General features: G+C 40.3%; 2 protein-coding genes across 2 annotated transcripts; one reads left to right on the forward strand and one right to left on the reverse strand.

The window, feature by feature from the left end:
- Positions 1-6549: 6549 nt before the first annotated feature.
- On the reverse strand, positions 6550-11994 carry sowahca (sosondowah ankyrin repeat domain family Ca). Its single transcript, XM_073473490.1, has 4 exons — positions 11616-11994; positions 10486-10880; positions 9282-9671; positions 6550-8899 (listed from the first exon to the last, which is right to left on the reverse strand). The coding sequence occupies exons 1-4, from the start codon at positions 11971-11973 to the stop codon at positions 8432-8434; spliced, it is 1611 nt and encodes a 536-aa protein (XP_073329591.1). The 5' UTR covers positions 11974-11994; the 3' UTR covers positions 6550-8431.
- Positions 11995-12899: 905 nt separating this feature from the next.
- Positions 12900-23757, forward strand: septin10 (septin 10). Its single transcript, XM_073473491.1, has 10 exons — positions 12900-13021; positions 14041-14155; positions 14652-14847; positions 15017-15203; positions 18044-18205; positions 18617-18713; positions 19101-19269; positions 19435-19567; positions 20250-20428; positions 21241-23757. Exons 1-10 carry the CDS (start codon positions 12992-12994, stop codon positions 21254-21256), a joined length of 1284 nt encoding a protein of 427 aa, XP_073329592.1. The 5' UTR covers positions 12900-12991; the 3' UTR covers positions 21257-23757.
- Positions 23758-27733: the final 3976 nt, after the last annotated feature.

Genomic DNA, 27733 nt, shown 5'->3' on the forward strand with positions numbered 1-27733 from the left:
TGTCGCCGGTACTGGCGGAAAGAAGAAACAGCAGTTTTTATTGGATTCCGGTGGAATTTGTATTTTTGGTGAATATTTTAAAGAAAAAAGTGGCCCATTTTTTCAATAGCTTCCAGGTCTTTGGACCGATTGACTCGAAATCGCTCCCAAATGTGCTCCTATACTGGCTGAACGAGACACAGCAGTCCCCATCGGATTCTGGTGGAAATTGTATTTTTGGTGAATATTTTAGTGAAAAGGGACAATGTTTCATGAGACTGGCTTAAGTCTGGAGTTAGGGTTAGGGTTAGGGTTAGGGTTCCGCTTGACCGATTGACTCAAAATTGACCATAAATGTCGCGGGTACTGGCGGAAAGAAGAAACAGCAGTTTTTACTGGATTCCGGTGGAATTTGTATTTTTGGTGAATATTTTAAAGAAAAAAGTGGCCCATTTTTTCAATAGCTTCCAGGTCTTTGGACCAATTGACTCGAAATCGCTCCCAAATGTGCTCCTATACTGGCTGAACGAGACACAGCAGTCCCCATCGGATTCCGGTGGTATTTGTATTTTTGGTGAATATTTTAGTGAAAAGGGACAATGTTTCATGAGACTGGCTTAAGGCTGGAGTTAGGGTTAGGGTTAGGGTTAGGGTTCCGCTTGACCGATTGACTCGAAATTGACCATAAATGTCGCCGGTACTGGCGGAAAGAAGAAACAGCAGTTTTTATTGGATTCCGGTGGAATTTGTATTTTTGGTGAATATTTTAAAGAAAAAAGTGGCCCATTTTTTCAATAGCTTCCAGGTCTTTGGACCGATTGACTCGAAATCGCTCCCAAATGTGCTCCTATACTGGCTGAACGAGACACAGCAGTCCCCATCGGATTCCGGTGGAATTTGTATTTTTGGTGAATATTTTAAAGAAAAAAGTGGCCCATTTTTTCAATAGCTTCCAGGTCTTTGGACCGATTGACTCGAAATCGCTCCCAAATGTGCTCCTATACTGGCTGAACGAGACACAGCAGTCCCCATTGGATTCCGGTGGAATTTGTATTTTTGGTGAATATTTTAGTGAGAAGGGACAATGTTTCATCAGACTGGCTTAAGGCTGGAGTTAGGGTTAGGGTTAGGGTTAGGATTCCGCTTGACCGATTGACTCGAAATTGACCATAAATGTCGCCGGTACTGGCGGAAAGAAGAAACAGCAGTTTTTATTGGATTCCAGTGGAATTTGTATTTTTGGTGAATATTTTAAAGAAAAAAGTGGCCCATTTTTTCAATAGCTTCCAGGTCTTTGGACCGATTGACTCGAAATCGCTCCCAAATGTGCTCCTATACTGGCTGAACGAGACACAGCAGTCCCCATCGGATTCCGGTGGAATTTGTATTTTTGGTGAATATTTTAGTGAAAAGGGACAATGTTTCATGAGACTGGCTTAAGGCTGGAGTTAGGGTTAGGGTTAGGGTTAGGGTTCCGCTTGACCGATTGACTCGAAATTGACCATAAATGTCGCCGGTACTGGCGGAAAGAAGAAACAGCAGTTTTTATTGGATTCCGGTGGAATTTGTATTTTTGGTGAATATTTTAAAGAAAAAAGTGGCCCATTTTTTCAATAGCTTCCAGGTCTTTGGACCGATTGACTCGAAATCGCTCCCAAATGTGCTCCTATACTGGCTGAACGAGACACAGCAGTCCCCATCGGATTCTGGTGGAATTTGTATTTTTGGTGAATATTTTAGTGAAAAGGGACAATGTTTCATGAGACTGGCTTAAGGCTGGAGTTAGGGTTAGGGTTAGGGTTAGGGTTCCGCTTGACCGATTGACTCGAAATTGACCATAAATGTCCCCGGTACTGGCGGAAAGAAGAAACAGCAGTTTTTATTGGATTCCCGTGGAATTTGTATTTTTGGTGAATATTTTAAAGAAAAAAGTGGCCCATTTTTTCAATAGCTTCCAGGTCTTTGGACCGATTGACTCGAAATCGCTCCCAAATGTGGTCCTATACTGGCTGAACGAGACACAGCAGTCCCCATCGGATTCCGGTGGAATTTGTATTTTTGGTGAATATTTTAAAGAAACATCGGCCGATTTTTTCAATAGCTTCCAGGTCTTTGGACCCATCGACTCGAAATTTCTCCCAAATGTGGTCCTATACTGGCTGAACGAGACACAGCAGTTCCCATTGCATTCCGGTGGAATTTGGATTTTTGGTGAATATTTTAAAGAAATGTCAGCCGATTTTTTCAATAGCTTCCAGGTCTTTGGACCCATCGACTCGACATTTCTCCCAAATGTGGTCCTCTACTGGTTGAACGAGACACAGCAGTTCCCATTGGATTCCGGTGGAATTTGTATTTTTGGTGAATATTTTAAAGGAAAAAGTGGCCATTTTTCATGAAAACCTCGGCCCATTTTTTCAATAGCTTCCAGGTCTTTGGACCGATTGACTCGAAATCGCTCCCAAATGTGGTCCTATACTGGCTGAACGAGACACAGTAGTTCCCATTGGATTCCGGTGGAATTTGTATTTTTGGTGAATATTTTAAAGAAACGTCAGCCGATTTTTTCAATAGCTTCCAGGTCTTTGGACCCATCGACTCGAAATTTCTCCCAAATGTGGTCCTCTACTGGTTGAACGAGACACAGCAGTTCCCATTGGATTCCGGTGGAATTTGTATTTTTGGTGAATATTTTAAAGGAAAAAGTGGCCATTTTTCATGAAAACCTCGGCCCATTTTTTCAATAGCTTCCAGGTCTTTGGACCGATTAACTCGAAATCGCTCCCAAATGTGGTCCTTTACTGTCTGAACGAGACACAGCAGTTTCCATTGGATTCCGGTGGAATTTGTATTTTTGGTGAATATTTTAAAGAAACATCGGACGATTTTTTCAATAGCTTCCAGGTCTTTGGACCCATTGACTCGAAATTTCTCCCAAATGTGGTCCTATACTGGCTGAACGAGACACATTAGTTCCCATTGGATTCCGGTGGAATTTGTATTTTTGGTGAATATTTTAAAGAAACATCGGACGATTTTTTCAATAGCTTCCAGGTCTTTGGACCCATTGACTCGAAATCGCTCCCAAATGTGGTCATATACTGGCTGAACGAGACACAGCACTTCCCATTGGATTCCGGTGGAATTTGGATTTTTGGTGAATATTTTAAAGAAAAGTGGCCATTTTTCATGAAAACGTCGGCCCATTTTTTCAATAGCTTCCAGGTCTTTGGACCCATTGACTCGAAATTTCTCCCAAATGTGGTCCTATACTGGCTGAACGAGACACAGCAGTTCCCATTGGATTCCGGTGGAATTTGGATTTTTGGTGAATATTTTAAAGAAAAGTGGCCATTTTCCATGAAAACGTTGGCCGATTTTTTCAATAGCTTCCAGGTCTTTGGACCCATTGACTCGAAATTTCTCCCAAATGTGGTCCTATACTGGCTGAACGAGACACAGCAGTTCCCATTTGTATTCCGGTGGAATTTGTATTTTTGGTGAAGATTTTAAGAAAAGTGGCCATTTTTCATGAAAACGTCGGACGATTTTTTCAATAGCTTCCAGGTCTTTGTACCCATTGACTCGAAATTTCTCCCAAATGTGGTCCTATACTGGCTGAACGAGACACAGCAGTTCCCATTGCATTCCGGTGGAATTTGTATTTTTGGTGAATATTTCAAAGAAAAATTACCATTTTTAGCGAATACACTGCCCGATTTTTTCAATAGCTCCGAGGTCATTTGAGCCATCGACTCGAAATGAATGGCCAAATGTCTTGTTATACTGGTAGAATGAGACACAGCTGCTTTCATTAGATTTTGGTGGAATTTCTTTTTTTCATGAATATTTTAAAGAAAAATCCCCATTTTTAGCGAATACACCGCCCGATTTTTTCAATAGCTCCGAGGTCATTTGAGCCATCGTCTCAAAATCAATGGCCAAATGTCTTGTTATACTGGTAGAATGAGACACAGCTGTTTTTATTGGATTTTAGTGGAATTTCTTTTTTTCATCTGAATGCATGAATTATATTTGTAACAGTATTTTTACACTGCAGTATTGCTAATTTTACTGAAGTAAGAGATCTAAATACTTCATCACTGGTTTTAAAGTCAAATGATCAGTTAAATGGAGATCAACCATGTGTAGTCAAAGGCTATTTTTCAGTAAAAGACACCTGTATCTGCAAACAAGTATTTCACATTTAATATTTCGCATTAATTCAGATAATTTTGTTATCTTATCTACTTTGATTCAGTGTGACATGATTTTATTGGCACTCTATGTCACGGGCTAACCTACATCCACTTGACAGTGCACATTTGTTCTAAGCTTGATGGCCACATGGCACAGTGAGTCAAATGTTACACTTTGTATGAAAGTCATCATTGCTGTGGTAACAGTTCGGGGAGAGAGTGAGAGATGGGGATAGATTGGACTTGGATCAGTCCAACTGCGGAGGCCCCAGGCAAAAAAGTTGGCACAGTTTCCCTGAAAAGATGGCAGAGGAATTTACATAATAGGCATTACTCCCCTCAGTTTGTATGTAGGTCAGTAGCTGCAGTCAGACAGGCTCTCCACTCCATCCCGATCAGCAGTCGGCCGCCTAAGGCAATAGACTCTGGAGTCTACCAACCCAGGAAAAGGCACATCACTTCACTGACCTCTTTAAATCTTGTTTGACTCGCAGATAAGCGCAAAAACAGAGATCAGAGAAACATCAAAAGAGCTGTCGCCGACTCAAGAGCATTTACAGTTACACAAGCAGCACATTTGTGATTGTAATGAGCGTGCACATGTAATCCTGCTTTTATGTGGCTGATTTGTTCTGGTAAACATGAATTGGAGGACAGACCCAGCAACAGGGAGCTGGAGGAACATCAGTGACATGAGACGATTGTCAAAGCTGTGGTTATCTGTCGAGTGCCAGGCACTGAGTCTATGGACTGCAAATTTACCATATCCTGTCACACATATGATGGCTTATGTATAAAATGTAACCTTCACAAACATTTTATATTCATTTATATCCTTGGGGATAACAGCTCAACTACATACCTAACATAAAAAAACGACAACTTCTTCTCCTCTGTCACTTCTTCTAATGTGTAACATACTGATAAAACCTGGAAAAATTACATCTACAGTTTGTGAACTTGCATTAAATTTTATATTTCATCAAATTTCAACCCAAATTAAACCAGAAGACAGTCATGATCACTCAGAATCTCCCTGATATTGTGAGGGTGTTCTGTCTTTCTAACAATAGAAGTACACACACAAACATACACACACACACAAAGACACACACAACAGGTGCAGAATGAGGACCGGCTGTGAATATACTGGATGCAGTGTTACACAGGCAGCTTGTGGACAGGAAGCTGTGGATATACTGTAAATGCTGGACCAAAGCTGGCAGAGGGGGTCATCAGATCATCAATTATTCAGCACCACCAGACAAGGACAATCACTTGGTGTCAGCAGGACTGGCAGACAAAATGTCCGGCTCCATTTGGAGCTTTGACTGGTTGACTCTGCTATTCACTGCATTATATATTATGACAACTCTGATCACCATGTGGTCTATGTTTGTAGGCTGACTTGTGCAAAAAAATATTGCTTTATTTCATATCAAGGATGAGACATGAAGGGAGAGATGACAGTGGCTCAGAAACAGTGTATTCACATTAAAACTTCACAGTAAACAACGACTTACAGACATAAAATTAAACAGTGCACAGCATTTACATTTCCCCTATTCATGCATCTGAAAAAGTGGCATCAAAGTAGGTTTGTACAATACATTTCTACATCAAAAGAGTCGACCATTGCAATTACATGAAGCCCTATGATTTGAGTACAAATGCTACAAAGTAGGAAGAGAACATTCATGAAATCTAGGATGTGTCATTGATCCAATAAGGTTCACATATGTGGGAAAAAAACAGTCAAAAAGTCAATGTGCTCCTCAGGTAGACAAACAGCATATTCTGGTTTAGACTCTTCACTATCCACATGATGACGCAGACATGATTGATGAACCAATGATTGTGTACATGCAAGGTTAAACCAATACAAGTGGCTGATATAGGCAATTTGTTAAGTATAAAATCTGGTCCAGAGTGATGCGGAGGATGTGAATCTGTTTGTTTGATTGCATATTTGCTGTAGGACTCGTCAGTGCTACGCTGTTTATCTATGGAGAGACCTTAACATGAATAATATAATTTTTATCTAGATTAGATTTTGACATGAGCCAATGCTTCATGACAACAACACTGTAATCTGCTCTTATAGGTCCATACCAATTAAAGGGACATTTCACTCCAAAATCAAAAAAATCATATTTTTGTAGCGCTGTTTATCCATTTAGATTGTTTGAGTGTAAGTTGCAGAGTTTTGGGGATTTCGACTGCAGAGATGTCGGCCCCCTCTCAGGTATAATAGAACTAGATGGTGCTCGGCTTGTGGTGACCAGATCTATCCTTGTCTCTTTCCAGGAATAACCAAAGATAATCCACAGACCTTGTTGTGAACAGTTTCATGTAAGAACTATTTTCTTTCTACTGAACTACAGCTGCCAAGTTTATCACCGCCCACAAGGAAGTGTGCATTTACTCATGGACTCATGTGCTGTCAGAATTATCGGACCGTCTGGAAAAAGTCATATGAAAGCCCTCTCAAGCAGGAACAACAACTCAGAAAGTTGGAGAAGATTTTGATACAAGTTACCGAGTTGACGTCAGATGACACTGAAACATGGCGGATGAATGTAAACTTGGGTTGACAGTAAGAAACTTTTACCAAAGTCATGTTTTGTATAGAAATGCTATTATTTCCTTTGCGCTTCCATTTCATTCAAATACATGAAACAGCTGTCAACGTGTTGTTTAAGCATTCTGAGCGATAAAATGTTAAACAACTTCTTTTTGGCGTCTATGTTGCCCCGTCATTCTGACACTATGCACATGAATACACCGTAGTCGGAAGATTGACTTCCCAGCTCGGAAAATGGGCCTCCTCGGCTGAGCTGTTGCTTTAGCTAGCTTAGTTAGCTTAGCTACCTATCCTCTTTTTCATGAGTAGATGCACATTTCCTTCTGTGTGGTTATACAGTTCAGTAAAAAGAAAACAGTTTCAACATGAAACTGCTCACAACAAGGTCTGTGGATTATCCCAAGTTACTTCTTCTCTCTTTCTGAAAAGGGATGTTGCTGTTGGTTTCACAAGCCAAAAGCCATCTAGTTCCATTATATTCAAGAGAAGGCAGACATCTCTACGAAAAAAAAAAACAATCTAGATGGATAAAAAGCGCTACAGGTAAGAAGACAACTATTTTGGGGTGTACTGTTCCTTTAAACTCCCCCACAAAGAAGCAACTTAACACTGAGTGAACCAGACTCAGAGGATTGGAGGTACATTATTGAGTATAGAAAAACTTACATAAACCCTGTGAAACAGTCCTACTGTGAACTAAAGCCATGACAGCCTGGAAATATCCCCCAGTCAGTGTCAGTACTGAACTTTTAACAAACTTCTTCCAACTCTTGATCAACAGAAGCGAAGAGTATAGAAATGACCTACATCGTCTCATACAGATGCGGTGCATTTTATATCTAAAGGTGTAACAATTTGATCGTGTATCGAATTACAAGTATGACATGGGATTAATAACAGCTGGCATGATTTTAGTTTGAGCAGTTTCCTCCCAAAATCACAAACTATCTTCAAAGTGACAAGTGCAAACATGACAACTGTACACGGCTGTTTGGACATACAACAATTCTGCGGTGACAACAGTTTGAATACTAGAAACTGCTACTTAAAAATAAAAAAAGATTCATTCATGACTAAAAAAAAGTCAGCACCGTCCAATCAAAGGAGGTTAAAATATAGAAAATTAGTTCTATGAATATATTACTTTACTCTGCAAACAAAAACAAGAGTTTGGATAAATGTGTGAATGCAAACCTAAGTGTTATTTTCAAATCCTTCACCACCGCGAGATCAAACTTAAGTGAAAACCTGATACAATCCTTCACGTTGTTTTTGTATTTGTGTAAACATTGTTCTAGTGTAGGGTATCAAACAAAAAAACACCCGGTGTAATGACTATTTGCTCTAAAACAGAGCCTAGAAATGCGTTGTCGTGGTAAATAAAAAGCTACATGAACTGTGGCCTGCCCGCAGTGATCAACATAAGCCTAAAAAAATTGCAGTAGAAACAAAAATAAGTTATATTTTTAGAAAAACATACATTTGTGGTTCATTCATTTAAAAATCCTCTGATAATAAAACCTTTAAAATCAGCTTGACGTTATATATTAGGATGTGTACTATTAATTTTGGTCATTAAAACGTCTGACCTGTCAGCTTATTAAGGTGAGTAAACTGTGTTTTGTCAATCGAAGCATGTCAAGCTGGTCTATATCTCTACATCGCTGCTTCATCCAAACAGGTTGGACAGTGGGCGGGTTCGGAGAGGGCTAATGGGGTGCTCCTCTGCTCTTCCCACCTCCCCCGGGTCCCTGAAGGAGGCGCTGTGGATGATCTGGGCTCGGTGGCGTCCTCGATGCAGCCGCGCATTAAGTCGGCTCAGGGACGACTTCCTCTGCATCCCCCCCTTGGTCCTCCCAGCCGCCATCGCGTCCTCTGCTGACTCGGCGGGTGGGTTCAGGAGTCGCAGCGGATTCAGGTTGCCCGGGAGGACTCTGGGAAACCTCCAGCCACGCCCCCAACTGCTGCTGCTGCTGTTGGTGTTCTCATTGTCGGACTCCGCTCCTGGTGAGAGGACCACTCCCTCCTCCTGCAGGTCGGCAGCCAGCGGTGGGGAGAGGTACTGGATAGCTCGCCTCCCGCTGTAGTCTCGAGCCTCAGGGTCCGCCTCCCAGTCGGACAGCAGCACACGGACCACCTGTCAATCAAAGCACATCGCAACCTGTCATTTATATAGAATTTACTGGTGACTTATTGGCTAAGATTTCTCTGATAGCAGCACTGTACATCTTTAAATTATATCAAATGAAACTGTGTCTAAACAATAATCAAACATGTCAACATCTCTGCTGCCATCTATAGACAATATTATGACATAACTGATAACACACATTATCTTTTCAACTCATTTTGTGTAAAAAAAAAAAAAACAGTTGATACAAATTACGTTTGCTCATTCACTCGTAAAAAGAGGAACATAAATGATTCTAGCAGGAGCAGACAGAGCGTATACAATTATCCCCTGCGTCACTGAGCCGGTGTAACACATGACACCAAACTCCCACTGCCGTGCAACCCACCTGTGTGTGTCCATGCATGGCTGCCAGGTGTAGCGGCGTGTATCCTGCACTTGATCTCACGTTTACATTCACAGGTACAGCGTTCTCCTTGGCGAAGGCCAGCAGCTGGGAGAGCAGCTCAGCTTTGCCCTGCTTGGCCGCCCAGTGGAGGCAGGTGAAGCCGGTCACAAAGTCTCTCTTGGTCACCAGGCCGGGTTCCACGGCGAGCAGTGACTGCAGGCTTTCCCACAGGCCATCTGAGGCGCACAGCATCCACTCGTGTTCCAATGGGTCCAGGGTCACTGAAGCGCAGTCCTCGTCGGTGGCCGAGGAGAGGAGCGAGGTCGAGTCTCCGTCGCTCCTCACTGAGTCCCGAAGACGTGAACCACGGTTGATCAGAGACCTTCGAACCTGCAGGGAACAGAAGCATTTAATACAATGATTGTTTCGTTTTGTGCCACTGATGAATGCTTTATGGAGGAATAAATACAGCTTTTAGACAAGTTTTCTGCAAATTCCCTGCTAAAATGGCTCTTCACAGGAGCTCAGCGGCACTGTAAATAACAGTTACACAACACTTAAATGTTCTAACCACATGCATTATTTATTGTCTTTTGGGGGAGACCAACTAAGCAAAAGTAGGCCAGATACCAAGGTATTAAGCACTGTGTTCAGCATACTTAAGGAACAGAAACAGGTTATTATAAAGATGTCTTCGACAATAAACACTCCTATGATCCTATATATCCTATGATGATCAACAAAGGAGGTAATCATAATAAGAGGTCAAGTTGGCTAAGAGTTACGGCAAGCTACATTACATCACTGTGTCAGATTTCTCAGTTACATAATCCAGATGCTGTGGAGTCAAACAGTGTTATCTGTCAGCTGTCAAAGGCTGTGCTCTTGGTCATGCAAGTAACATGAAAAGGCAGGGGAACCTGCTTAATTTCACCTACGGATGACTGTGCGGCATTCAGGTTTTGCATCACACCCAAAGGTGAAGCACCTGCTGTGACATCCCTGGTTTAGGTGTGGTCAAAAGTATGACATGGTTCAAAGTTTGAAACAATCAAAAGCGGCAGCATAATCTGTTGTATTTGAATCCCATTTTCATAAACATACTTTCTCTCGTGCTCAGATTGTTGATAATGCTGCCATGAAAATAAATAATAAAATAATCTACTTGGAAGGTTTTTCATACCAGGTAAACACGGTATCCTACCTGAGGAGAACTACTCATCATCAGCTCGATGAAGTTCCTGCGACTCCCCTTGGGCGTATTGATGTCTCCGACAGGGTCCAGCCCTTCCAAGGCGCTGTCCTCGGACAGGCAGCTGATGAGCATGGCCCGCTGGGACCCTTTGGACACCCTGCGTGCACCTCTCACCTGCTGGCTGTGGGACCCTGCAGAGTGAGCCTGCTCCAGATCTAGCACCCCAATCACTGGGGCCGACTCACGCCTCCTCCTCTCCCTCAGCTTCACCTCCCCTCCTCCTCCTCCTCCAGAGGTAGGAGACGTTGCATTGGTCTTATCATTCTGGGAGGGGTCTGCAGGTTGGTCATTGCCGTTCGACTGTTTTTCATTGTCCAGGCTTGCTGCTGGTTTGCTGGATGCTCCTGTGGAGAAAGGTTTTTCTTATTATTGTCATCCATCTCTGACTCCAAAGCAACCTTATCATTATAATCCCCATAGGTATGCATAAGGGATAGCCTCGTTTTCCTCTTTGCTTTTATTATAATCCTGAATTATTGTGAACTCTTTTGATTACTTTAGTCTAAGACAGCATAGTAGGGATTGGCCTTCATAAACAATGGCCCGACAATGATATTTGTTAAAGGGGCACTATGTAGTTTCAGAGAATATTTACAATATCAACGAAGTAATAATACAAACTCAGAAATATGTGTTTGACTGAATTAACAAGCTGTTCTCAGAGGAAAATAAGGTCCCCAGAAAACATTTTGAAACTAGAAAGGCGGGGTCCGCCAAATATAAGCAAAGTAAAACAGTATGAAATTGTGTTGTCCTTTAAGGTCAGCTGGTTGATTAAGTTCATCCAGTCATGAAAACCAAAGAGATTGTTTATTTAGGCATAAAAAAAATCAGTCAATGAAGATCTTTCTCTTCTGATTAAAATTTCTTCCCTAAAACTACAAACTGCACCTTTAATGTTAGTGTTATTCAGAGGTCCAATGTAAAGTATGGGGGGGGGAGGCAGATGTAACGCCACTGATTACATAAATATGCAATATGTAAGATTAAAAACATATATACGTTTACATATATCTTTAGACAATTAAGTCACCACACAATAACATGGATTAAATCAACGTGAAGTGTGTGTCCCTCACCTGTTTGCTCTCTGTTGTCGGGGTTGCCGTTCACATAGTTGTTGTCGTCCACCGTCTCCTGGATGTTACCGTTGCACTCAGCGTGATCGTGGCCGCCTGTGTCCGCACGCATCGCCGACTCCGCGCTGCCTTCTGCCTTCAAGCACACAAATTTCACGCCGTCCTCCACCTTCACGAAAGCCACGCTGTCCACGATGCGAGTCAGCGCCTCACGGTCCACCCTTTCCTTCGACTGGTCATTTTCTCCCCGAGCTGATAGGAAATGATCGATCAGCTCCATCTGTCGGACCCTCCCTCCTCTCTCCATCAGGAACTCCTGCACGGCTCGCTCCGTGCGCTGGGACGCCATCATCATCATCCCCGAACGACGGCCCGTACGGAGCGCGGAGACGGCTCAAATGTGTCGCACTAAAACGTTTCAAAATGACCCCATGTTCGCGTTCATGTCATTCACGGAGGTCGGTGACGACGGATGACAGCATCTTCTCTCCCGGGTTCCTCCTCTCCTCCGCGGGGAGTGTCGGGCTCTGGCAGATAGGGGTCGCACGTAGTTGAGCAGACGGCTCACCACTGCAAAAATAATGCTGCATTCAGGTGCTCCTCGTAAACACGGCTCTCCAATTAATATTAAATTCTAGCATTTGGTAAAAGTGGTCAGATTTGGGGAGAAATCGGTTTTATTTTCAAGCTGTGATGGCGTGAGAAGAAGCTGAATATATTCGGGGCGACATAGGATTTCTAACCACAACCTGGTGATTTATTGTATTTTTGTTTACTAGACATGCCATTGTAATCTTGTTGGTCGGTAAAACTAACTAACCTAGCCAACCAAAGTAAGTAAATGTGTATTAAAGATGTTGTTAAAATAAATGTGTTTAATTTTGAATTCTGCAATTCACACCAAGCATCAACAACATAATAGAAAAACTGTTGGATGTAGATGCGCTGAATCAGCTTTCCAGTTTTTCCGACAGTCCGCAACATATCACTTAAGCGACTGGGAAAATTAATTTAGGCTGTACCATTATACAAAGGGGAGGGGGGGGGGTGTCAGTCGATTATTACAGTAAATGAACATTCCTTGGCTACACATGTTTACAATTGTAGTATATTTTATTTCCAAACAATCGTGGATGTTTGACTTGCAGTGACAGTCTGCCCTATTTCTTTTTTTGTTTTAGTCTGAAAGCAAATCTACACATCTTCCCCTCATTCTTGTCTTGTTTTGAATAGTCTAGTCTGTCCAGTTGTCGACGGTAGACGTAGTGAGGCGGTCCGGATCAGGGTTCTTAAAAAAAAAAAAAGAAGTCATTCTTTAGTCAGTTTTGTTGTATTATTTCTGAATCTATCTGGGAAATTTACTTCTGGCTTAAACTATGGCTTCTTCGGATGTTGCGCGGCAGCCGGTGAGTACTTTCCTTCTTTGTGGTTGACAAAGGACAGTGTTCTTACTTGACAGTTGAGCAGGGAGTGTCCGGGGGGCTTTGGTTAAGTTAGCTAACTTACCGCTAGCCCGATAACTTCTTTCTGTCTGTGAAGTTACTGATAACACTTGACTAACAATAAAACGCATAAACCCAGTAACATCGACATATATCCAGAACACCGGCTTTTCAACTTCAGTTTTAAACTTTTCAGAAGGGAATACGTATCCCGTCTTTCTTTCACCAAAATACACCGCGGAGGACGCTAGCTAACATCGTGCTAAGTTAACGATAGCCATTCATCAGTCAAAAGTTTATGAAATCGGTTGTAAGTGAATCCTGGTTGAACACTCATGTGCCACAGTTACAAGAGCAAAAGAGCCAAACTTGAGACCATATTTTACTGGTAGGTTATGTAGGTTGCGCTAGTTATGTAGTTTGTTAAGCGCCACTAAATCGCTACATTTTTGAATGAAGTTTGGCGTGCACAGATTTCAAAAGAAAATATCTTGCCAAAAAATACAACTTTGTCGACACACGCAGACAACAAAGTTTAAAATTATCAAAATATGGAGGTTTATGAGGAATTTCATGACGTCAACAAAGTGTACTACATCATATCTGGGTCAGTGTTGCTCCTCTGCTTAGCTGACTAGTGGATTTCGGGGCAGGTCAGAGGAGGACGTCAAGACAGCACAGGAAGATGGATTAGCCATTGAATGTACTGTGAAATAAGCCTTTTCTGGCTTGCACTTTAAAATAAATTCAGTGCTTTATGATATGGTTTTTCTCATATTAATAATGTTATGAGCATGTTTTCAGGTTAGGTTAGGCTTTTATATTAAGAGCCCCTTGTAAGTGTAGTACTCTAAAATGGTGTGCAAGTGAACAATTTCTAAAAGTTGATATTGTTACTTTTGCTTCTTTTCATATTTGAGGGGAGAACGGCTGCAGGAACTTGAGAATGATCTGTGTGTGTCTATATGTGATTTCTCCCTCAGGATAAAGGGGTCCGGCCCTTGAACCTGGCTGGCCATGTGGGCTTTGACAGCCTCCCGGATCAGCTTGTCAACAAGTCCATTTGCCAGGGCTTCTGCTTCAATATACTCTGCATCGGTACCTTGTCATACACTCACACACATACATACACAATACACACACCCTTGCTGAAGCACAGATACACATAGGATGCTGCTTCTTTTCTTCACTCATGTGTGCCACATACATTGTTATACTTGATCAACCTGATTCACTGCTATTGTCTAATATTATTACTGCTACCGCCTACTCACTAGAATGCATTGTTATCCCAGTGGCAGTACTTGATACACCCAGTGACTGTATGAGTCTGAGTCAAAGGAGCATCTTGTTGAGAAAGATGTTGCTGTTTAAATGTGTGGTTGGATGAATGAGTAATATTTCTTACTCAACAACTGCCATCTGTGTGTTCTTGGAGCTAGTGGAGCTCGGTGTTGAGTTCCCCTAGCAAATTTTTTTTTTGGAATATTGTATTAAAAGCAGTTTGTTTTGGAGTGACAGTCTATGATGCTCACATTAAAAGGGATTGAAGTTCACTAACTTAACATGCTGTCCCATCTTTTATTGGCTTTAGGTGAAACTGGTATCGGCAAGTCTACCCTGATGGACACTCTGTTCAATACCAACTTTGAGAACTTTGAGTCGTCCCACTTTGAGCCTCAGGTGAAGCTGCGGGCTCAAACCTATGATCTACAGGAGAGTAACGTCAGACTACGCCTTACCGTGGTCAACACCGTGGGCTTTGGAGACCAAATGAACAAACAAGAGAGGTGGGAGGAGAGTGTGTGTGAGTGTGTTGTTCTCAGTGAAAAGGCGTTTTAGAGAGTGTGATTAAGAATAAGTTTATCCTATTTTAAATGTATGGTCATTGTGAACTAATCTGTGTTTACCATCTATAAAACCCACACATCTGATCAGCCCTGTATGTCTGTCTTGTAGCTATCAGCCGGTGGTGGACTACATCGACAGGCAGTTTGAGAGTTATCTGCAGGAAGAGCTCAAAATCAAGCGCTCTCTTCACAACTACCATGACTCGCGAGTCCACGCTTGCCTTTACTTCATCTCCCCCTCAGGCCATTCACTCAAATCCCTGGACCTGGTCACTATGAAAAAACTAGACAGCAAGGTAGGAGAAGGATCACTAGGTGTGGGAGTGTGATTTGGTTTCCTGTAGATATAAGATTTCTGAAATACCATAGGCAATTCATAGATACTGTTTCTCCCAGACTGGGATATACAGGAATGTTTTGAACTTCTTGTGGGAATGTCAGGCAGTCAGGAAAATCAGGCACAGGCTCAACTATTGTAGAAAAGAGAACATTAATAAACACTGTCTGAAAAAATATTGTGTGTTTTTAAAGTATACTACTTGACTAGAAAGACTCAACATTTCAGTGCAAATTATGTGTATGTGCAATTTAAATGTCTACATTAGTAAAATAATAATACGTTTAACCAACTTGTACTTCTGGTGCTGACTAGTGAGGATCGCAGGGTTTAAGTGTCACGTCTACTAATCGTCCACAGCCTTAGTCACACCATCCGTGTTTGTAAGACAGCCTATCATTACAGCAAACATACAGTCAAATTTGTCCAACTTGAAAAATAGAAGAATAAGTAGTGAAATATTGGAAGACGCTGTTTTTAAACATTAACTCTATCATAAAGGCAGCCTGAAGATGGTTGTTTTCAGTGTGGTGAAGATTGTATTTACCCTCGAGGAGATGTTGCAAAGATGTGTTATTGGACAAAGCTCAAAATGATCAGCCACATCAATTAACATGCTTTTAAATGACATAACTAAAATTTTTGATCTCATCTTTACCCAATGTACTAGAGAGGAATGAGGTTTGTAGATGCATGAACTTTTTCAAGAGTTGAATTCCAAACACGTTTGACTTCGACGAGATGTTGCAATGCAGTGCATTGACCTAAATTGTGTCCTCAGTTCTTGGACTGTATTCTGTAGATATTTTAAAATAGACTTGTTCTTTCTTTTGGGCTGCAATATAACCATGGCCAACATTGTGTAGAGGAGATGTTGATATGCAAGAGAGCTTTTTTTGTCAAGAGGAATGCAGTTTGCACTGAAGAATCAGATGTGAACATGACATGAGAACTTGATTAACTTCTGTGTATGTGATAATTGGAAATACCATATTAGAGACTATACTGTGGTTGGAGATGTTTGCTATCGGACTAGTTTGACCCCTCCCTTCACTCTTGAAGTGGTCAGAAACTTTCCCATGCTCCCTGTGTGTAGTGACTTTGTGTTTTTTGTGTGTTTGTGTGATTTCGCTGCTCTGCAGTGTCAGTAACCCTGGATTTGCGTGTGAATGGTGTATAAAAAGCAGTGGAATGCTGTAATCACCTCACGCACACACACTTGAGTTGTCCTTTTGTGCCACTGTACAGATACACACAGAAAGAGCCATTTGTTGAATGTGCAGCGCTGACGGAGAGACAGTCAGTCACTCAGACAGCTGTTGGAGCAGATCTCCTAGCATTGTTTTGTTTTCTCTGCTGGGATCCGTGTGTGTTCTGTATGTGTGTGTGTATGCGTGTGTGGTTTGGCCCAGAAGCTCGTCTAGCGACAACAACTCATTCCAGACCTCTCTTTGGTACGACGAGTTGACGGACAGACATGCAGGAGAGGAATGTGGGAAGACTTGGACAGCAGAGTCGGCTGCTGGGCCAGAAATAACATCAGTGAAGCTGGTTTATATAACACTTATCTAAAAGCAGTTTTGAAAGTATTCTAGATAAAGTAATCAAAACAAATACTGATGGAATTGTTTGTATTTCACCAGTCAGACTATTGGGTGACTTTTTAATGCGTCTACATGAAGCTTCATGGTGTGTTGATCAGTGAGACTAGCTTGTTTTAGCTCTGGTACCACAATGTCTGTTGCCTCGGGAGCAGCTCTGATCAAAGTTCAGAGAAGAAACTATGACCTTTTTTTCCCCCAAACCTTTATTAGACACAAAACTACATTAAGATTAACTATAAATTTAATTACCATTAAGGTTGCAAAGGGTCCGTACAGTTCTGGAACATTATAGAACATTTATGTAAACTTTCTAAGGGAAGCTAAGTTTAGGAATTTTGGAAATTTTGCCAACATGTTTCATCAGTCACCTGGAAGGTTGAAGGTTAGAAGGGCTTTGCAGATCTCGGGAATTTTCCCCTGTAACCTCTGTCCTCCAGCTCCAATCAACATCAGCCGCCTCCGAGTGCAGCTGGTCCCTTTTTGGGAACACTCGCACCAGGACACGCAACAGGCTGACCAATGCATGAGTAGAAAAATTGGTACCTATATGGGCAAACCTGTGGTTTGTTGAGTCTGACACAGAGCCATTCTGATCAAGCTTGGATACTGAAGAAAAATTAGTGTCTGACATCAAGGATGTGGAGACCTGAGAGGAAAAGTGTTTTTTCGGAAGCGGGTCATAGGGAATGTTTTGTCCTTTGTTTGAAATGAGTGACTATGAGTTATTATAAAGAATATATTTAGATTCTAAATTGTGATATGACCAAAGTTGTAAATAAACTAAAAGTTTAATTTATCTTACTTTAAGGAAAAACGGGTGGTCTTTCTGCTCCTTGTTGCTCTGGAACAATTTTGAACCAGACTGAGTCACTTAAAGCTACTAAATACTTGTAGAATTTGAGTCTGAGGTCTGAAAATGTGAGATTACACTGAGCGGATTCAATTGGACATAATGTCTCTATTATTTCTCACCCGATCATCTTTTTTCTCTTGCACCTCACTTGTAGTTTAACAAGTTATTCATGTTCTTCCCTTATGAAAAAATAAATGTGTATGTTTTTACATATTGTAGTAAATGTCTAATTTATCTCTTGACATCTGTAGATGATAGTATGTATATTCTGTAATGATTGCTGAGGAAGAAGAGTCTGTTATTGTGTACATGTATATGCTCATGTGTCCCATCCCACTGCAGGTGAACATCATTCCAGTGATCGCCAAAGCTGACACCATCAGTAAGAGCGAGCTGCACAAGTTCAAGATCAAAATCATGAGTGAGCTGGTCAGCAATGGTGTCCAGATCTACCAGTTCCCCCTGGATGATGAGACCGTAGCTAAAGTCAACACTACAATGAATGTAAGGAAACACACAATCTGAGTGCTTTCTCAGAGTTGGGTTACGCTAGAAAGAAAACTTAATTGAATTATATTATTTATCCTCAAGATTTTACAACTTTTAAATCAAGTCAAGTTATGATGTATATGTATGCATCAGTCTGACAGACCTACACTATATTCCCATAGGCTTGCAGTTGTTTAATTTCAGAATTGAACTTTCATTTCTTTGTAGCATCAGCAAGGTTTTAAAAATACTGCAGACATGCAGATTTTGTGTATGACTGTGTGAGGGAAACTACCGAGGGAGCTGCTGTAAACAGCTATGACTTAATGAGCATATAAATGCACTTTTACTTGCACTTTCTTTTTAAGCTTCATTTGTCTAATCCAGCCATGTTTTATCTTATAATAATAACTACTGTTTTCATAGGGTCATTTGCCATTTGCTGTAGTTGGCAGCACAGAGGAGGTCTCTGTTGGCAATAAGATGGTGAAAGCTCGTCAATATCCCTGGGGTGTAGTACAAGGTAAGATGGATCATTGTTTGGCTGCTTTCCTTCTCAACTGTGATTGTTTTGCCAAAAGTTGTTCTGTTAATTGTAGGAGCACATTGATTTAATGGACGCCTATTTATCTTTTCATGCCTAAAATCTTTTCCCCTCACAAGAACTTGTACACGTGGAAATGAAACTTTGGCTGAAAGAGCTCAGTACACTGTAACTTAATTTTGAAATCAACTGTTGGCTGTCAGCCAGCCTACAGTGAAATATTATTACTGTGGCCATCACTGTCTAAATGCTTTTCTAGCTTCATATATACTATCATTGGAGGAAATCAATAAGAAATGTACAATATTTAATATCAGCTGAATGGCTAACCTCACTATTCATCTCATATTTATCGATGTGTGTCAGTGGAGAACGAGAATCACTGTGACTTTGTGAAGCTGAGAGAGATGCTGATCTGTGTCAACATGGAGGACCTGAGAGAGCAGACTCACACTCGCCACTACGAACTGTACAGACGCTGCAAACTGGAGGAGATGGGATTCAAAGACACCGGCCCAGAGTGCAAACCCGTCAGGTGAGTAGCTCACTGACAAACACCTGTGTGGACATGAATGTTGTTTGTTTATGTTGTACGACTGACATGACAACTCTGTGTGTGTGTGTGTGTGTGTGTGTGTGTGTGTGTGTGTGTGTGTGTGTGTGTGTGTGTGTGTGTGTGTGTGTGTGTGTGTGTGTTCAGCTTGCAGCAGACCTATGAGGCCAAGCGTCAGGAGTTCCTGGTGGAGCTGCAGAAGAGGGAGGACGAGATGAGGCAGATGTTTGTGCAGAGGGTGAAGGAGAAGGAGTCTGAGCTGAAGGAGGCTGAGAGAGATGTGAGTAGACACGCAAACACAAACTCAGCATGTGTTGTGTGTTAAAATGGGTGTACGTTGTCCCTATGGGTGTGAGTTGACTTAACAGCAATTTTCTCTTTATTTCTATTTCTTTCATCAAGCAAAACTATTTTATTGCAATCCATTCGATCAGTTATGATAACACTGTATTCACCAATAATGTTACATCTGTATTATCCATACTTTTCTATAAAGTGAATATGTTAAAATTAGTACAACTTTAATGACAAATCAAAAAAAGGGTTAGTTAATCAGGTGTAAAGAAAGTCCAATGTAAGTTTTTTGGTAGTTATTTGGAAGAGAAAACAATGATTAAACGGTAAAAGCTCTGTCCTGTAAACATACAGACTTTCAGCTTTGACCTGCCAAACTCAGCTACTGGTTGATGACTGTATTTTGTTCCCTCTGTAGTTGTAATTTGTTAGTATACTCATTTTTTCGCATAAATTATGTGATTTTATAAAACCTATTTTCCCTTTCAAGGTTTTTTTCTTTTGTCAAGTTAAAGCATTTTTTCCTCCTTTTTACAATTTCACATCTAATTTAGTGTGGGAGAGCAAAACCACATTATGAGGAAAGCAATGTGTCCCGTAATGATTTTAATTTGCTACATGGAGGCATCACTGTAACTCAGCTCTGTTGTTCTCTGCGTGTGTTTCAGCTGCAAGGTCGTTTCGAGCAGCTGAAGCGCCTCCACGCAGACGAGAAAGCAGCCCTGGAGGAGAAGAAGAGGCTCTTGGACGAGGATCAGAGTTCCTTCAGCAAGAGACGAGCTGCCGCCCAGCTCCTGCAGGCCCAGAGCCTCACTGCCAACGGCAAGAAGGACAAGGACCGCAAGAAGTAAGAGGCCTCTCTAAAACCTGATGCTGATGTTTCATGGAAATATTGTGAATCTATTGATTTACACATCAGAAGGTATTGAGGAAGAAATGAAACGTTTGACACGTTGCCACCTGCTGGTATAATGAATGTAGGGAAACAAATCCTCTGAGTGCTGATTTTTTGTCATCAAAAGAAAATTAATTGCCAACTATTTTGATAAATGATTCATCATTTCAGTCATTTTTTAAGCAAAAATGTCAAACAGTTTCTGGTTCCAGATTCTTAAATGTAATGATTTGCAGCTTTTCTTTGTCATATATAAAAGTAAATGAAGAGTCTTTGGGTTTTGGACTGTTGGATGGACAAAAGGCGTCACTTTGGGCTTTGGGAAATTGTGACAAGCAGTTTTCACAATTCTTAGACGTTTCACAGACTAAACAATCAATTGATTAATCATGAATTTCATCGGCAGATTGATTGATATGAAAATAATCATTAGTTGCAGCCCTACTGGCAGGATTTTGCACTACTTCTATCTGTTCGGTAAATGAGTTTATTTGCAGTGTTTCTTAATGAAACATTGAATATGAGAGTAGATATTTTGTATTTATAAACACAAAGACAGAAGAACAAATTCACTCAAGACTGATGCATAAATTGGGGAAAAAAGGCCACTCGGGCTTTAATTGGATGTTTAATTTGCTTACAGACAAACTAATAGATCCAGACAGTTAGTTGCCAGTGAATTCAGTAACATAGTGTGAGATGTGTTAATTTGCTGTAAAATTGATTCTCAGCTCACTTTAACTTCCTCTCGTTCTCTCTTCCAGTTCTGGCTTCATGTGAAGAGGGATCTGAAGTACACTCCAGTATGACCAGTATAACCAGTGACATTCTGCCCACATCCTTTTCCAGCCCTTTTTGGGCCAGTCTCTAACACTAACCAGGAAACGGCCCACACAAACCAGCAGTGTGTGCCAGTGTGAGTTTGATTTTGTGCCAAAGTTTAATGACTGTACCCTTGAACCCTGTGTACACTTTCCTCAACGGTATTTTTAATCTTCTTTGTGGGTGTTTTTTACCTGTGTGTTATATTTTATATTTATCCTTTTTTATATGAACCCTTATTTTCCATATACCTCCCTCTTTTTTTTTGTTTTATACTTCTGCCCTGACTGAAGGACACCTCAGTGTGTTGATCCTTACACAGCCTCCTCACGACAGCCACGTACAACAATCAAAGGATATGGATATTTAAAAAACAATAAGCTGAAAGGGACTTCTTTAGTTGCATTTAATCTGTCTGCCATGTCTTTAGTGAATGATAGCTTAATGAGTTGTAATGCAGTCCAATGAGTTTGGTAATGAGACAGTCAGACATCTGTAACAGGCTTGTAATTTATTGTAAAGCCCCTTTCAGACATGCTTGACTTCATGAGGAGATTTACATACATTTCTGTCTCAATGTCGGAACAAACGCCCAAATCACTTCTTTCATAAAAGTTGCAACAGCAATCTGACAAAATTATGTAAAAGCTGCAGTAGCATAATGCACTTGAGAGGTAAGTGGGAGAATAAATTCTGGTGATCCATTTTCTTAATATGATCTAAATAGCTTTCTCTCCTCTGTTTATGACTTTAAGAACAGGTGAAATAAAGGATGTTGCCTGGATAATCTTTTAAGTTCCTTAAAGGTCCAATTTGTAAGACGTCCCAGCTGGACAAATACTGATGCTTTGATACGGCAGCCGACTCGACCTTCAATCTCAAAGCGTTAGAATTTGATGAGCTGGGGATGAGACTCAAAAATTAACTTTCTTATAAATTGGACCTCTGTGATCTTTTTGTTTGTTTTTTTTCTCAAGTGTGAAATGGATTTTTTTTTATGCAAGGTAAAAAACAAAGTTTTGCTATGATAATAGTTTTAAATGACCGTTTTTTTTTTGGAAACAACTGAACAGGGTTTTCTTTTCATCTGTTCTGAGGTCGGGGAGAAAACAATTTAGATCCGACTTGTAAAATGCATCACTTGCCATCGGGGCTTCCATACAAACCACCATAAATGAGAAAATGTACATTTCTAGAGGAGATAACTGTTTTCATTCCTTTCCTTTTTTGTGGTGGGGAAAAATGCCTCAGATACATCATGTCACGACCTAACCGCTTGTTATTTTACACTAATATGGCATTGTCAGATTGTATAAAATAGGCTGCAGAATTTAATGCTCCATACATAATTGATGACAAATTTATCAGCACATTTACAGGGTTGAATAGACTTAGTGAGAACCAGAAGGGAGCGGGTCATTAATGGAGATAGATAATAGAGAGAAGAACAATCGACAATCCATCACTTTTATTATTTGTTCAACTCCCAGCTGTTCTCCAGCAGTGCTGCCACTGCAGTGACAAGAAATATAGTGTGAGCACTGCAGCTCTGTGTGTAATAATCCTGTCCTGTTTTAAATAGATCCTTTGAATGCTGTTAACTTAACAGATTCGCAGTTAAATCCAGTGATGCCATAGAATCCATGCCTGAAAAGGGCTCATTTATGAAAGCATGATCACAGGGCATTTTAATTCCTTATTCATTTGCCGTTTTATGCCTGATCCCCCCCCCCCCCCCCTTCTCTCACACCTCCTTTATGTTATAAGTTATGAGCACACCAGCATTACAAAAACCTGCAGGAGACACACTGATTCTCCTTTTGTTTTAAAGGGAAAGAGCCATTTCTGAACTTTTATCATCCGTCTCAACACAGTTTTACAGTTTTCTTGGAACGTGAGGTTGAGGCTTGGATTTGGATCTGGTACATTTTACTGCATATATTTATATAAATATATATATTGTGTTTTACTTGCTCCCTTATTTTTTTCCTACTGACTCAAACAGTTGAAGTCTGTCTGAAAAGAGCTGACTTGAGGAGAAAATGTCAGTGTTTGTTGAGGGAATACAGGAAGGGAAGTGGAGCGGATGCATCTGTGACTGTATTTTTTATCATTTTATTCACTTCTCTGTGGAGACAGGGTTTAACACGTCAGCATTTTAACAGTGCAGAGTAAACCAGTAAACGTTGTGCTGCTGGTTTCCATTTACCCACAGACACTGCCACTTTATATTCACACTACTGCTTCCGATGTGTTCGTGCCTTATCTGTGTGAAGCCTGTGCAGAAATACACTATCCACTTAACTTGTACATCCAGGGAAACACACAATGCCTAATGGTGTAACACTTGTCTAAGACACTTTGGTACTACACTTGTATTTAAGGACTAAACAGTGTTATCTGGGAGCTTTTTTTTTTTTCTTTCTTTCTAAATAAATCTTTGTATTTTTGTCATGATACACTGCTTGTCTGTTTTCATCTCGCAACACGGCATCCCATCAGTGAATTACGGCTACATTTTCCTTCATTTTATAACAAAAGTTCCAGTTTATGTATTTTGTTTCATGCAGGATCATAACAGTGATCATAATTTTCAAAATTGGTCCTGATACTGCTTTCTAATATTGGTAAGGTTACCAATATATCAAGCACTTGTATTTTGATATGACATATAAATACAGGTTTTCTCCATTGTTTAGATGGTGCGCTACCAGTGGTGGAAGAAGTAGTCTTATGCAATATACAAGTAAAAAAATATATATAATACTTATTTTACAAATTCAGGTTCCACTTTCTAAAAAACAGAATACAGAGGTTAGACTTAAAAAGCCTTTAATAAATGAGCTTAGCGCCTACATGTTTCAGCTCACAGTCTTTATCAGGGCATTTAAAAGCAGGTATCGGCTCAGCACAGATGTATTAGGGCTGGTGTCAGCTGCCAGGCAATCAGAGTAAAACTATTTATCACAGGTGCAGCACACACCCACTTTTTGACTTGTATGCCCTGATGAAGACACATAGATGCTAAGCCCATTTATTAAAGGCTTTTTAATCTTTGCAAAGCAGAGTGCCTTGGATTTTTTTTTTTTAGTTAGGGTTTAGTGATCACAAAGCAAAGAAGAAGTTTAACGTCTGTTTTCTGGTTTCATGAAATTACCTTGAATCCAAAGAGCACCTGTTTGTTGATACTTGCATTTGTAAAGCAGCACTCCTAAACCAATTTGGCATTTGCTCTTCCACTTTCACACAAGTAAACTGTAAATGGACTTGCATTTCTATAGCGCTTTTCCAGTCTACAGCACTCTCAAAGCGCTTTACAACACTTGTCACATTCATGCACACATTCATACACTGATGGCTGAGGCTGCTGTCCTGCTCAAGAGCGATCTGGGGTTCAGTATCTTGCTCAAGGTGTGCAGCAGGGGGAGCCAGGGAATCAAACCGGGACCTTCCAATTACTGGACGACCCACTCTACTTCTTGAAGCACAGCTGTCTGCATGTACTTAAAATGCCAAAATAGAAGTACTTTTTTTTCCCCTTTATATACTAGTGGGTAGTGTCATGATAACAATGTATCATTTTTATAGTTGTTTTTTTTTTTTAAATGTAAAATCCTACTAACTCCAACTGTAAAATTGAGTAAAAAGGACAATATTTCCCTCTGAAATGTCATAGGAATAAAGGAGCAATTTGTAAGATATTGCCAAAGTGTAAGTAAAAAAAAAAAAAAAATTACCTTGCATTATCAACCAAATGTGAAGAAACAACAGTGTTGATGTCATTTCAAAGAGATCTACTGAGTTTAGCATGCTAACCAGCTAGCCCCGGCCCAGCCTGTCTGGTAATACCACTTTGTACCTCGAGAGGTGATGGTCTGATAGTTGTTTAAAAAACAATATCTGTGGTCACTACAGCTGTGTGTCACTACAGCTGTACCAAAGCCTTTTCATTTCAAGTATCTGACCAGGGGGATTTTACAGTAGGTGTGCTGTGGCCTGCTGCACAGTGAATGAAAAGCAACACATGGAGCGAGAATGCATAAATGTTTTTGTTAATTTTATGTTCCATTTATCACTTTTAAATGATTGCACCAAAGGAGAAAAACTGTAATTTGTAAAGGCTCCTGACATAATTCCTCGTCACCCCTGTGATTCATTATAAAAGAAATGCTACCGTAGAGTTGTCTACATTTCTTTCCCTTTCATCAGCAGCTAAGAGGATAGAGGATGATCACAAGCTTCCTATTTGCTCTAGAGGAAGATTTAGGAGACAGCAGAAGCTTAACATCTTCTCTACACATCACTTGACTAAATCTGAACACACACACATACACACACTCGCACAGATGTACCACCTGGTAGAGGTCTTGTTCCCTGCAGTGTCTTACCCTCCGGCTCTGTTGCCCTTCATGTGACTTAGAGCTGGCACGCAGACAGGTAGACAGACAGATCTGGCGTAAAGCAGAGGAATGCTGATCGATTCCCCGCAGGGGCCTGCAGCTCCTCGCTGGGAAGAGGACGCCTGTGAGAAAAAAAACATATCACCAGGACAAACTGTGGAGAGGGAGTGTGGATGTTTATGTGGACTTACACCTTTAGCTGGGTGGGAAGTGATATCAGCCAGTTTTCCTGCCAGAGCTGAACACTATCTCTACACTGCAGAAATCTGAAAAATCAAAATCTGCTACTTGCCTCCAGCTCGCCTTAAATATAGCAGTTTGTGTGTCAGTGTCAAGTTTTTCTGTGTGCACTCACGTCCAAGGTAGCTGTCATACCCCCTGCACTCGCACACACACAGACGCTCACATACCCTTGTCACCTTTTGCTAGTCACTCTAAATGCAAATGGAGGTGATCATTGGAGACAGGCCCGGCTGCTGGAGAGATGAGGTTGTCATTTAAGGGGAGTGCCGGCGACACTCTGAAATTACCAATTACACACCTCGTTCATGCCAGTGTTGGCTCGAGAACACAAGAGAGACGGAGGGGGAGAAAGAGGTGAGGGAGGACATGAGGGGAAGATGGAGGGAATGATGGAAAGACATGGAGAGCATCAGCTTAATTTCCAAACATCCTCTGCTTGCATGTCTGTAGTGATAAAGACAGTAATATTCTGTCAGACAACTGTACCTGGAGTGTTGCTCATAAAGCTGCGTAAGCTCATAATGAGCACATTGTGAGTGCAGATAATTAGAACTGGAGCAGGATATAATATGATTCTCAGAGCGAATCCTCCAAAGGGCAACTGTGAGACCCTAATGGGCTATACGGCTAATGTGTTTGCTAAGCATCAGAGTACACAAGTGTTTCTGATCACTCTCTGAGTTATCTCCATTATGAAGCTGCAGGTGGGAGTATGGAGGCACATTACTGCAATGATGGGAAAAAAATAGAGCAGTATCACATCATAACATGAAAAATGTATTGTTGTAACTAGATGTTTACATGTTCTAACATGTTATATTTCGTGTTATTATAAGATGTTTTTGCAAACTTCACACGTTCAAACTTCAAACTTGTTATAACAATATACTATTTTTCTTGCAATAACAAGAAAGATTATAACGTGATCATTTGTTATAAAATGTTTCACATTATCACAAGATATTTTCACATACCAAGAAATGTTCCTGTTATATTATCATAAAAAATACAAATTTAACACATTATAACAACAAACATGTTATAAGATAAAAACGCAACACATTTCAACAACAAACTTGTCGTAACAATATCCTTTTGTTCTTGCAGTAATGTAAAGCGTTCCATTTTACAACATTATAATTTATCGTTATAAATTGTTTCAAATTATAACAAGATAATTTGATGTTATCTGATGTTTTTGCATTATTAGGAATAAACTTAACACATTGTAACAAACTTGTTATAACAATGTAATATTTTTCTTGCAATAACATGTAACGCTTCATGTTGTAACGTGCCAATATAACACTTTAAAATGTTTCACATTAGCATGATTATTTTCTTGTTATCGCAAGATATTTTTTAGGAAATACAAACTTAACACATTATAGGAACAAACTTCTTATAACAAAATACGATTTTCTTGTATTAACATAAAATGTTTCATGTTATAACCTGATTATTTATTGTTAGAATATGTTCCACATTACAAAAAGATATTTTATTGTTATATCATCAAATTATAATGTTTCATTTTTCATTTTTCAATATGTTATATAAGGTATCACGTTATAATATGAAATCTTTTTTTCTTAATGCTAAGAAGTGAACATATATAAATATACTGTAACTGAGTTATAACAAGATAGTGTATTGTTAGCTCAGGAAAAGTTTCTTGTCATTACAATAAAAGTTATCACGTTATAAAGTGGTATGTTTTATGTTTTAACCGCAAGTTATATCATATTTGTTGTTGTTATAAGTTCATTTTCTTGTCATAAAGTGATCAGTT

Source organism: Pagrus major, chromosome 9 (genome assembly GCF_040436345.1).
Source record: "Pagrus major chromosome 9, Pma_NU_1.0".
Lineage (NCBI taxonomy): Eukaryota > Metazoa > Chordata > Actinopteri > Spariformes > Sparidae > Pagrus > Pagrus major.